We start from the raw sequence: 12323 nt of genomic DNA on the forward strand, positions 1-12323 counted from the left end.
TATTAATGATCTATGTCCACTACAGTAACTTTTAAGTTCAATGTTAGATATTATTATTAATCAATACAGGCCAGTAGTTAAGGTTAAGACAACATTTCAGCCAGTGCACCCTTTAAGTTCCATGATTTAAAACTTGTTTAATCAATGAAAGTAAATGGAAAAAACTACTGAGGCTGAACTGTATTGATCATATACGTATATGAAAATGCTAATTTTACTTTTATAGTTTTTCTTTTGCTGGGCTTCACTGCTTTCCTTGAAAGAGTCATTTACAGTAAAGAAAATACAGATGTGGACCTATGCGAACATAACTAAGAACATACAGTGAATTCAAAATGTATTTAGACCCCTTTGTACTTTACTGTGTTTTAAATTTGATTTCAAGTGCATATAACTACAATTTTCTTTCAACTAACCACCCATAAAGATGAAGTGAAAACATTTTCCATTTTTTTTTTCTGAAACGAATTCACAGACTGCTAGGAATTGATGGTGGTATGAATGCAGTCAAATACACAAACATTCTTAAAGAAAACCTCCTCCAAAAGACACACAAACCAGTCTGAGGCAACAGCTTACCCATATATATACACACTGATCAGCCATAACATTAAAACCGCCTCCTTGTTTCTACACTCACTGTCCATTTTATCAGCTTAACTTAACATAACATATAGAAGTACTTTGTAGTTCTACAATTACTGACTGTAGTCCATCTGTTTCTCTGCATGCTTTGTTAGCCCCTTTTCATGCTGTTCTTCAATGGTCAGGACTCTCCCAGGACCACTACAGAGTAGGTATTATTTGGGTGTTGGATCATTCTTAGCACTGCAGTGACACTGTCATGGTGGTGGTGTGTTAGTGTGTGTTGTGCTGGTATGAGTGGATCTGACGCAACAGTGCTGATGGAGTTTTTAAACACCTCACTGTCACCTCACTGTCACCGCTGGACAGAGAGTAGTCCACCAACCAAAAATATCCAGCCAACAGTGACCCGTAGGCAGCGTCCTGTGACCACTGCTGAAGGTCTAGAAGATGACCAACTCAAACAGCAGCAATAGATGTGCGATTGTCTCTGACTTTACATCTACAAGGTGGACCAACAAGGTAGGAGTGTCTAATAGAGTGGACAGTGAGTGGACAAGCTGTTTAAAAACTCCAGCAGTGCTGCTGTGTCTGATCCACTCATACCAGCACAACACACACTAACACACCACCACCATGTCAGTGTCACTGCAGTGCTGAGAATCATCCACCACCCAAATAATACCTGCTCTGTGGGGGTCCTGACCATTGAAAAACAGGGTGAAAGCAGGCTAAAAAAGTGTGTAGAGAAATAGATGGACTACAGTCAGTCATTGTAGAACTTCAAAGTGCTTCTATATGGTAAGTGGAGCTGATAAAATGGACAGTGAGTGTCGAAACATGGAGGTGGTTTTAATGTTATGGCTGATCAGTGTATATATATATATACAGTATATATATATATATATATATATACAGTGTATCACAAAAGTGAGTACACTCCTCACATTTCTGCAGATATTTAAGTATATCTTTTCATGGGACAACACTGACAAAATGACACTTTGACACAATGAAAAGTAGTCTGTGTGCAGCTTATATAACAGTGTAAATTTATTCTTCCCTCAAAATAACTCAATATACAGCCATTAATGTCTAAACCACCGGCAACAAAAGTGAGTACACCCCTTAGTGAAAGTTCCTGAAGTGTCAATATTTTGTGTGGCCACCATTATTTCCCAGAACTGCCTTAACTCTCCTGGGCATGGAGTTTGCCAGAGCTTCACAGGTTGCCACTGGAATGCTTTTCCACTCCTCCATGACGACATCACGGAGCTGGCGGATATTCGAGACTTTGCGCTCCTCCACCTTCCGCTTGAGGATGCCCCAAAGATGTTCTATTGGGTTTAGGTCTGGAGACATGCTTGGCCAGTCCATCACCTTTACCCTCAGCCTCTTCAATAAAGCAGTGGTCGTCTTAGAGGTGTGTTTGGGGTCATTATCATGCTGGAACACTGCCCTGCGACCCAGTTTCCGGAGGGAGGGGATCATGCTCTGCTTCAGTATTTCACAGTACATATTGGAGTTCATGTGTCCCTCAATGAAATGTAACTCCCCAACACCTGCTGCACTCATGCAGCCCCAGACCATGGCATTCCCACCACCATGCTTGACTGTAGGCATGACACACTTATCTTTGTACTCCTCACCTGATTGCCGCCACACATGCTTGAGACCATCTGAACCAAACAAATTAATCTTGGTCTCATCAGACCATAGGACATGGTTCCAGTAATCCATGTCCTTTGTTGACATGTCTTCAGCAAACTGTTTGCGGGCTTTCTTGTGTAGAGACTTCAGGAGAGGCTTCCTTCTGGGGTGACAGCCATGCAGACCAATTTGATGTAGTGTGCGGCGTATGGTCTGAGCACTGACAGGCTGACCCCCCACCTTTTCAATCTCTGCAGCAATGCTGACAGCACTCCTGCGCCTATCTTTCAAAGACAGCAGTTGGATGTGACGCTGAGCACGTGCACTCAGCTTCTTTGGACGACCAACGCGAGGTCTGTTCTGAGTGGACCCTGCTCTTTTAAAACGCTGGATGATCTTGGCCACTGTGCTGCAGCTCAGTTTCAGGGTGTTGGCAATCTTCTTGTAGCCTTGGCCATCTTCATGTAGCGCAACAATTCGTCTTTTAAGATCCTCAGAGAGTTCTTTGCCATGAGGTGCCATGTTGGAACTTTCAGTGACCAGTATGAGAGAGTGTGAGAGCTGTACTACTAAATTGAACACACCTGCTCCCTATGCACACCTGAGACCTAGTAACACTAACAAATCACATGACATTTTGGAGGGAAAATGACAGGCAGTGCTCAATTTGGACATTTAGGGGTGTAGTCTCTTAGGGGTGTACTCACTTTTGTTGCCGGTGGTTTAGACATTAATGGCTGTATATTGAGTTATTTTGAGGGAAGAATAAATTTACACTGTTATATAAGCTGCACACAGACTACTTTTCATTGTGTCAAAGTGTCATTTTGTCAGTGTTGTCCCATGAAAAGATATACTTAAATATCTGCAGAAATGTGAGGGGTGTACTCACTTTTGTGATACACTGTATATATATATATATATATATATATATATATATATATAAATTCAGAACCACAACACAACAAAGAGTGCAAAGAGTAAAGGAGTCTGAGTACTTTGTGAATCCACTGTCTACTTATTATAGCAGCATCTACACAGCAAGAGGAGCTAAAGACGCATTGCTAAGAATACATACATACATCATTAAAAACTATTATAGATTTTGTTAAAAAAATAAAAAAATAAAGGGAATGCAATCTAACAGACACACTATGTGTGCTGGCTTGCTTTTGACAGGATCAATAGCCAGTCCTCTGTGATTTCTTCCCCTCACTTCCTGTCAGCTAATTTCATTCTCCAGAATCCATTTTTAACTGGACTCATTGCTGTTTTGTGTCTGTTTTGACCTTTATATTCTTCTTTTTACAGTCCTTCTCTTTACTTCCTCTATTCTCTGATGTCTAGAACACATTAGGTGATTAAAACCTGATACATTTTGGGAAGGTTCAAGGCTCACCAAATCAGGGATTCATACCTATTCAATGGTGCCCAATTACAAGCTTTTTTTCTTCAATTTATTTTGTCCTTTTCATCAAACGTTGTATCCTGTTTAGGGTTGAGGCAGGTCAGATTCCACTAGAAAACACTGAGCACTAGGCAGAAATAGCCTGGACAGGAAGCCAATCCATTGTAAGGCTTATGCTTTCCCCAGCCCTCAGTCAAAATCATGTCTGTGTTGATGGTCAAAAGTACCACTGAGCATGTAACAGATGCTAGAGAAAGGATTAAATTCATTCAAAAAATTTTTAACTAAATAACCTTGCATTATTCCACAGCAAAATTCCACCCTGTCCAGACATTGACTACTAAGCAATACATAGATTGTAAGTTTTTAAAATTAGCATAGTGTGCATGAGGCTTGCCCTCAAACTCAGCATCCCCCAGATCTAAAACTAGCTTCAAGAGACACTAATCTGCATTTCATGTGTAGTCTTTTTAATAAGTGAGAAATAAGGACTGGCTACTGAGCCCTTTCATTATAGTTCTCAGATGGATGTATGACATGAGGCATACCCAGCCCTCTCCTTGAGTTTCATATCAGTAATGCCGTCTTTGGACACCAGTTTGTTAAAAACCAGAATCCCGATAACCATGTTAACCTATGAGGAAAAAGAACACAGAAGTAAATAGACATGCACAAAGCAAAACATTCTCAGAACAAAACAGAGATCAGCTGCCAAGATCTAATTGTAAATATCAGTCTAATCTTTTCTGTTTAAATAGAGGCCTAAATCAATAAACGTTTTCCACCTAATATTACAGCACAGGTTGTCTGGGAATTGGATAATGCTTAGAGCGATTGAAGATGAGCACACAAGGCTTTTAGAATGTGCTGCAGATTTATCTCTCTGTACCCTGTTAAAGCCCTGGTCCTGGCATTAGTTCTGTACAAAAGGTGAAATGTTAAGCAGTGCTGCTGGCTAAGTGTGAAGCTGAGAAAATCCTTCCTACTCATGCAGAAAAAAGCAGAGATAGAGAAAGTACCAGGACTACAGCTGCAGCTGGTCCCACAAACGCATACAAGAGCCCTCCTTCCAGAGACAACCAGCAGCTATTAGGAGAAACAGAAATCATGGAAGACAGAAGGAAAATGGGAAGAAAGGGAAAAGGAAAGTGTCAGAGACCGTGTCACTGGGAAAAGAAAAATAGATCAGACTAGGTCAGGCTAATAACTAACATTTAAAAATAAATGAAACTTTTGGAATAAAAAAAGAACACCTTTTGCTTTTCTTTTAACGCTAAAGCTCGTATCTCCAGATTTAAGAACAGTTTCTTTTTCTGGTCTATAAGGACATTAAACAATCAACATCCACACATTGCTTTTGTGCAATAACCACTTGTGGAATCTTACTACATCTGGGCTCGTGTGAATTTTTCTACTATTGTTTGTTGAGTCTGTTTTTATGTTGATCTTATCTGTTTATTTTAGTTAAATGTTGGTCTTTTGTTTGTTTGTACAAACCCAGGTTTTAGCTCCTGCAATTTCATTATATAAATCATATAATGACAATGAAGCCCTTTTACTTTTGTGACTGAATATGACCCCCTGACTTTGTGAATGATTTACTGTGTTGTGGATTTGATTTTGAACAGATGTAATTGCAATTTTTATATATCAAGCTACACTTTATTGCCAATAATGTTAAAGTAAAAATGCTTTAAAATTGTTTTTTAAAATACTGATGTCAGTCATTAACCTATTAACTGATAACCAACAGAGAAGTAAAACATAGGATGTGCTTATTAAGTCATTGTCCTTTTAACCTTTAACAGTAGTTCCTGATGTGACGGGTGAGACCTTATGACAGCGCTTAACATTAGTATGTCACATAAATATAGCCGTAATGTGGTTGCCCTTTCAAAAGTGCATTACCCTTTTTAGGAAATTAGCACCAGCAGACTGAATGGTTGGGTTGCAACAAACAGCTTTTAATCTTTGGATTTCATCTGTTTGAACATCCTAATTCTCCTGATTTTGTGGGAAATTGGTTGTGGAGCTGGACAGTGCAGCAGTTTAATGTAAGTTAAGCATTGTATCAACTTGCTACATTAACCACAGTGTACTGTTGCCTATCTAAGAGCCATTATGCTTTTTGTACTTTTGTGCATTTTGTACTTTATGAATGAAGCGTAGCCTAATGGTTTGCTTTAAACACTAAATACTCACATATTTATGTTTTGGTTTAGTGTGGGCTTAAGGACAAGTGCTTTCAGAGCCCCTATTATCTTCAAAGCACCAAAATAACTAGCACTAACAACCAGGTAGACCTTGCACTTGAACTAGTTCTATTAGCATATCTTGCCCTGTCTGAATCCTGCAAGTTTAATATTTTCTTTTCCTCTACTGTTTTTGTTGTTTTTTTGGCTTTATTTGTTATGTTTTATAATGGGTTTTAAGGAAAATAACCAATTGGTATAAATAAATGTGTATGATTGTTGAATAATATTTATTAGCAGCAACTGGTCAAGAGTATTAAGCCTGAGCCAGTAGTGGGGTCTATATCAATAGTTTTTGTTGAACATGGTCCAAATATCTACTACAAAGTAAAAGCATACTTACTAGTTAACTGTTCCATATCCCTTTGCCTTGGTAAATCCAACCGAGATTGCCACAACAAGAGCAGGTAACCCTTTAGGAGAAAAAAGGAGAAAATGTTGAGAGATGATAAAAGACTTTTACTGTACATTGAACTTTTAATTTTGGCCTAATATACACTACACTATATTAATAAAATAATTAAGCTTAAAAATAAATAAGAAATAATTAAGCTTAAATCTAATATGAGCTGGATAAAATGGATTTAGGTCCCATTTGTAAAAATACACGACATACAACCAAGATTTCATGTGGCTTAACTCAATTTTGTGGGCTGCATTTCTTGATGTCAGAAATTAGCATTGATGATGAACAAATGTAAAATCATGAATGAGAATCAGCAAGATACAGTATGTCATGAATGGATAGATACACAAATTTCCTGTTATTTGTAGTACACACACTAAAATTAACAACAAACATGCCATATGTCATTCTCTTTACTATCTTTGCCAAATATGCTCATCAACTTTGAGGGGTCTAAAGAGGCCCCTTTTATTTGCCCAGAAAGTTCATGTGTGTATATTCTAGATCTACAAAGCTAGATTTTGCTTGAAATGTTTTTTATCAGTGTTTTAATGCAGCAAATGAAAAATGAAAATTAATGATGAAGGATTGTTAATACTGTCACAATTATTCAAACCCAACATAATACTGCTTAAAACCTACTGCTAGTCTATATGACTTTAAGCTAAGTTACAACATGATTAAACTTTTGGGGGTACTTTATAGAGATGTGTTAAAGGTGTGTTGCAACCATGGTGAAAACTAAGGAGCTCTCACAAAAGCTGGAAGGAGATCATTTTATTCCATCAAAAGGGCAATGGGCATAATGTCTTATATTCATAGAGACACCAATTGGAACATTGCACAGAGGTTCCAAACTTATGGTGCAGAACCAAACCAGCTTGGTCATTGGAGAAAGCCCAAAATATCATTCAAAACTGCAAAAAACCAACAGGATGACCTGATGGCTGGGACAATTGTGTCAGTGGCAACCATAAGAAGGTCACTTATGAACCAAAAATTCCACAACGCATAGCACCCTAGACCAAGAAGCACAGCAAGGGTGCCTAAAATAAACCAGAATAAATGTGTGACAGCTCAGTCCTCTACACCCTGAACTGACATAGCCAATCCCAACAGCCAGATCTGAGCCCCAGATTTCTGCAATAATGAGCAAGCATATTATTTTGAAACAGGTACCCAGTTATTTTACAGTTTTACATTAACAGTAGTACAACATAAAAAAAGTAAAAGTAATACAAAACAACTGTGGAAAAACAAATGAACAAATGTAAATCTATCTAATAAAGTAAATACTTGATCATGATAGGCAGCTTTACACTTAATGACATTTAGCAGACATATTTATTCAAAGGGACTGACAATTTTGACCCAAAACAATGCAAGCAATTAAGGTGCAAGACCCTTAACCAGGAACCTAACAGTAGTAACTTGACAGTAGCATTTATATACAGGTTTATACACACAAACACCACTCACCCCAACCCAGACATAGGAAGCGTTTGCGTATGATGCGGTTTTTCAAACGACCAGTGACAGCCATATAAGACTGCCAGGCCTCTGTCAGAACCCAACAGAAGGAGGAAAGAAAGAAGAAGTGCAGGAAAGCAGCCACAAGAGTGCACGCCACCTAAAAAAAAAGAAGGAGAAAGAGAGAGTAAAAATGGCAGAGCAGAGGAAGGTAATACAGGAAAGTAAAAAAAAAAGACAGACAGAGAGGTGGTTAGACAGCAGGCTTTTAAACACATTTAAAGAGCAAGTGTGTGTGAATTAGTATGTTTTGGTTTTAATTAATACTTACCTTGTTGCGTGTCTGAGTCTGTCCAATGAGTATGAGCGCATTAGACGAGATGATGGACAGGCAGAAGTTGATGAGGATGACAGAACGTTCAGAGCGAATGTACCTGTAGGAATAAGGAGAAACTCTGCTGAGTAAAATCTGCCTCCTCCACACACTGACTCATCCCAACAAATGCTAATAAGAGCTGAAAACAAACACACGATGGACCCAAGCAGTAACTTTCACCAGATGTTTACTTATTTGATCATATCCAAGTTTCACTTTACTCTTCAAGCCTCAATGGGACCTATAATGTGCTTATTGATGTTGCCTTGGTTATTAAAATCATTATTTTTAAAGCTGCCAATACAGCTGGTGATTATTTAAAACCAAAACTAATTACTGCACAAACTAAAACTGTTACTGCAAGGAACACGCAGTAAGACATTTTGTAATGTCATTTGTGATCGATCTCTCCTAGAGCCTCCCAGAGCGAGCTAACCAGTGGGTTCAGGTGGCAAGTCAATACACATTTAAGAATTAATTAGGAAGTCCCCAAGGCTGTTGTGTTAATCTGTAGTGTTATTTATGCCAAATCAAAATATTTGACTATTTAAACTTTTCTTAAGGCAATTTACAGCTGCACTAACACCAGGTTGTAGGTTTTTTCTTTCTTTACAGAACCAATAATGAAACTTCCAACATGTGTAACTAAAAAAAGCCATATAAGGGTGTCCCAAAAGTCACGCAAGATTTGAATTTGGCGCCATTTGTGCGGTAAAGTGTTGCCAACGAAAAAAAAAAGACAGCGTGACAGCTCACAGTTCAGGGTTATTAAAAATGGAGCGCTACACGAAAGAACAACGCGTTTTCATTGTTGAGCAATATTTTAAAAAATAATGAAGGTTTGGCAGCTACAGTTCGCAATTTTCGTACAAAATATGGTCAGAATAGTGATTTAACTTCATCAACTGTGAAGAGATTAATTAAAAAATTCAGGGAGACTGGATCAATTAGTGATCTTAGACACTCTGGCCGTCCTTCAACAAGTCGTTCAACACAAAACATCGAAGCAGTTCGTGAGAGTGTTGCTGAGAGTCCAGGAACATCAATTCGGCACCGTGGTCAAGAATTGAACATTTCCAGAAGCTCTCTACAGCGTATTCTCACGAAAGATTTGCATCTTCATGCTTACAAAGTTCAACTGAGTCAAGAACTGAAGCCTACTGACCACGCACAGCGAAGAGAGTTCGTTGAATGGATTTTGGAACAACAACAAGTGGATGCCGATTTTTCGAACAAAGTCATCTTAAGCGATGAGGCTCATTTTCATCTTGATGGCTTCATTAATCATCAAAATTGTCGCATTTGGGGTTCAGAAAATCCACGAGTGATTGTTGAGAAACAAATGCATCCACAACGTGTCACTGTTTGGTGCGGATTTTGGGCTGGAGGCATCATCGGACCATTCTTCTTCGAAAATGCGGCTGGTCAGGCAATAACAGTTAATGGTGCTCGCTATTGCGACATGATAATCCAGCTTTTTGTGCCTAAATTGCAAGATATGGATGTGGACGACATGTGCTTTCAACAAGACGGTGCCACATGCCATACAGCCCGAGAAACAATTCAATTACTGCATGAGTCATTTCCTGGTCGTGTAATTTCCCGTTTTGGTGATCAGAATTGGCCGCCCAGATCATGCGATTTAACGTCGTTGGACTTTTTTCTTTGGAGTTTTTTGAAGTCTATGGTTTATGCCATCAAGCCCACGACCACCCACGCCTTGAAGGAGGAAATTGAGTGCTGTATCAACGAAATTCAGCCACATTTATGCAAAACGGTCATGGAAAATTTCGACAAAAGAGTGCGTATGTGCCAGCAAAGCCGTGGAGGCCATTTACCCAATATGCTATTCCATGCATAACCCTATACTGTATACTTTATGAATCAATTAAAAATTTACAATTTTTAATTAAAAACCTGTGTTCTCTATCAAAATTACTTCTTGCGTGAATTTTGGGACACCCTTTTTAGATTATAATGCAGCTCATGCATTATTGGACAGATTAACACACTTGGAACACATACAGACACAGACGGGCTAGAGTATTTTTTGCTAAATGTACTTAAATTGAATGTACTTAAAATTAAGAATGTGAGTAGTGATGTGCAATATGCTGATGTATGAAGACCTGTTATAGGTCCCCGACTGTCATGTGATTACAGCTCACTGGATGTCCTTTGATAATCTGTCATATTTAAATGTTTCAGATCCGTGTAATACAAGATATAGACAACATGAGTAAACACATAATGCAGCTTTCAGTTGATTATTCCATTTAATGAAGGTGAAAATTCTTTATCACTCACTTAAAAAAATAATTGCCCCCAAACCTAATAACTGCCTGTGCCACCCTTGGTAATAACAAATGCAGTCAAAAATTTGTGATAACTTGCTTTAACATCACTGTGCGATAGGTTTGGACCACTCTTCTATGCAAAGTTGTTTTAATGTCTTTTAACTGATAACCAACTGTCATTAGTCGATGGTAAAATGATAATCAACAAGCTTATTTCATTCCATTAAACATTAAAGTTTCCCAGAGTTCTATATGAACAAAAACAGCATAACCTAGTGAACGTGGCATTAACTTTACACTGTACATGAGGGTAGTTGAAAAAGCTACAGTTCTATGTGTACCCATATCTCTCATAGGAAAATGTCCCTACAATGTTACTGTGGTAGTGGACCTAAGGTGGTAATTTACCATCAGTGGACTGGGGGGGTGGTTGTGTAAAAAAATTAAAAACTACAAATTATTTGTATTTGCAAAGCTATGAAATGGAACAATATGTCGGGTACGAAAATAGTCAGTGGGCGTAGATACAAGTGGCTTGGTGATCATGTTAAACGCCGTCTAACATAATGGTCCAGTGTTTCCTCAAGGCTTCAAATCAAGACTGTAGAATATCATATAACTCACATATTTATCAAAACATTCAGAATCTAAGACCCTGAAAACAAAATGCATATTTATGCAAATCTGAGGGTAAGTACAGACATTTGTACGTTAAGGAGACTCAGCAGCATTAAAGTAATGCATCAGTCTAATGCACTAGCACACCACTGCATAGTGAGTGTACAACCTCATGAGTTCAAATCTCAGCAGAGCCACCGACCTGGCCAGGCCTTCATACGAACACAATTAGGCGTGTTTGAGGAAGGGAAGGTCGGACAGGGTCTCTTCCTGCTGCCACTGTGATTTGTGATTCCTGGGACTGGTCCGGGTACCTGAACTAGTTGTGGGCGGGCTTTACATGAAGCTTGGCATGTCTCTCCATAAGCAATACGGCTCTGTGTGGGAACCCAACACTATTAGGTGAAAAAAAACACTGAACTAAATGTTTCACCTCTCTCTTACATAACGCTTTTGAATTGAAAAGCCTAAACAGCACAGTAAATCTCCACTGCTACTACAAAAGTCATGCCACTCCTCATCTACAAAAGTCATGATCAATAAATGCCTTTTGTGTGTTTTTTTTGGCAGATACTTGTGTACTAGTGTCCATCCTTAATGCGTACCTCCACACTGAGACGTAGATGATGATGAGGAGCAGCAGCGTGAGCGAGGAGACGCCACAGCCCACAATCAGTGTCACAGACGGAAGCTGGCTCTTGGATGGATCCATGCTCTGCCAATGAGAAAAGACAGCAGGGTTAGTGTTAAAAGAACCTCAGGGTGCTTCAGGAGCACAGAATGTCTGCCTTCTGCACCTTAGATAGCTGCAGAGACAGTCCACGAATGCCAAGGTCAACTCAAGGTGACTCTGTAAGGAGCTGCGAGAGGCACCCACAACAGAAAAAAATGCTCATCACAGTAGTCCTTATATAGTCCTGGTTTTAAATACCCATGTCACCCCTACGCACGTCAAATTTAGCAAACAGAAAAGCACCGTCAACCTTCTGAAATGAATCTCGCCATTTCCACGCTGGTGCAGCAGATGCTTCAGTTGCCATGGAGATGGAGATGAGAAACAGCGGCCACTGCAGTGGTGGATGCAGCAATTGTCCGCCTAAGGGTGGCTTCTGCTTGTGTGTCTCTAATGTGTATGTGTATGTATGTGCTTATTTTTATAGCCTGTATATAGTCTTCATTTCTTTGATCAATGTACTGAGTTATCAATAATGAATCGCAGTTACATTAGAAGGCACAGTGGTGCAGAGAACAGTGGTGGTGC

The 12323-nt window shown here is 39.1% G+C and overlaps 1 protein-coding gene across 1 annotated transcript in view; it reads right to left on the reverse strand.

Moving 5' to 3' along the window:
- The window catches only part of adgrb1a (adhesion G protein-coupled receptor B1a), a 134335-nt gene that overhangs the window by 37706 nt on the left and 84306 nt on the right, over positions 1–12323 (reverse strand). Inside the window, exons 17-22 of the mRNA XM_062991273.1 lie at positions 11668–11777; positions 8103–8205; positions 7781–7931; positions 6239–6308; positions 4663–4729; positions 4192–4277 (exon numbers count right to left, since the gene is read on the reverse strand). Of these exons, the coding sequence (XP_062847343.1) occupies positions 4192–4277; positions 4663–4729; positions 6239–6308; positions 7781–7931; positions 8103–8205; positions 11668–11777 (587 nt within the window). The remainder of the gene's footprint in view (positions 1–4191; positions 4278–4662; positions 4730–6238; positions 6309–7780; positions 7932–8102; positions 8206–11667; positions 11778–12323) is intronic.

The sequence above is a fragment of the Trichomycterus rosablanca genome, chromosome 3 (genome assembly GCF_030014385.1).
Source record: "Trichomycterus rosablanca isolate fTriRos1 chromosome 3, fTriRos1.hap1, whole genome shotgun sequence".
In the NCBI taxonomy this organism is placed as follows: Eukaryota; Metazoa; Chordata; class Actinopteri; order Siluriformes; family Trichomycteridae; genus Trichomycterus; species Trichomycterus rosablanca.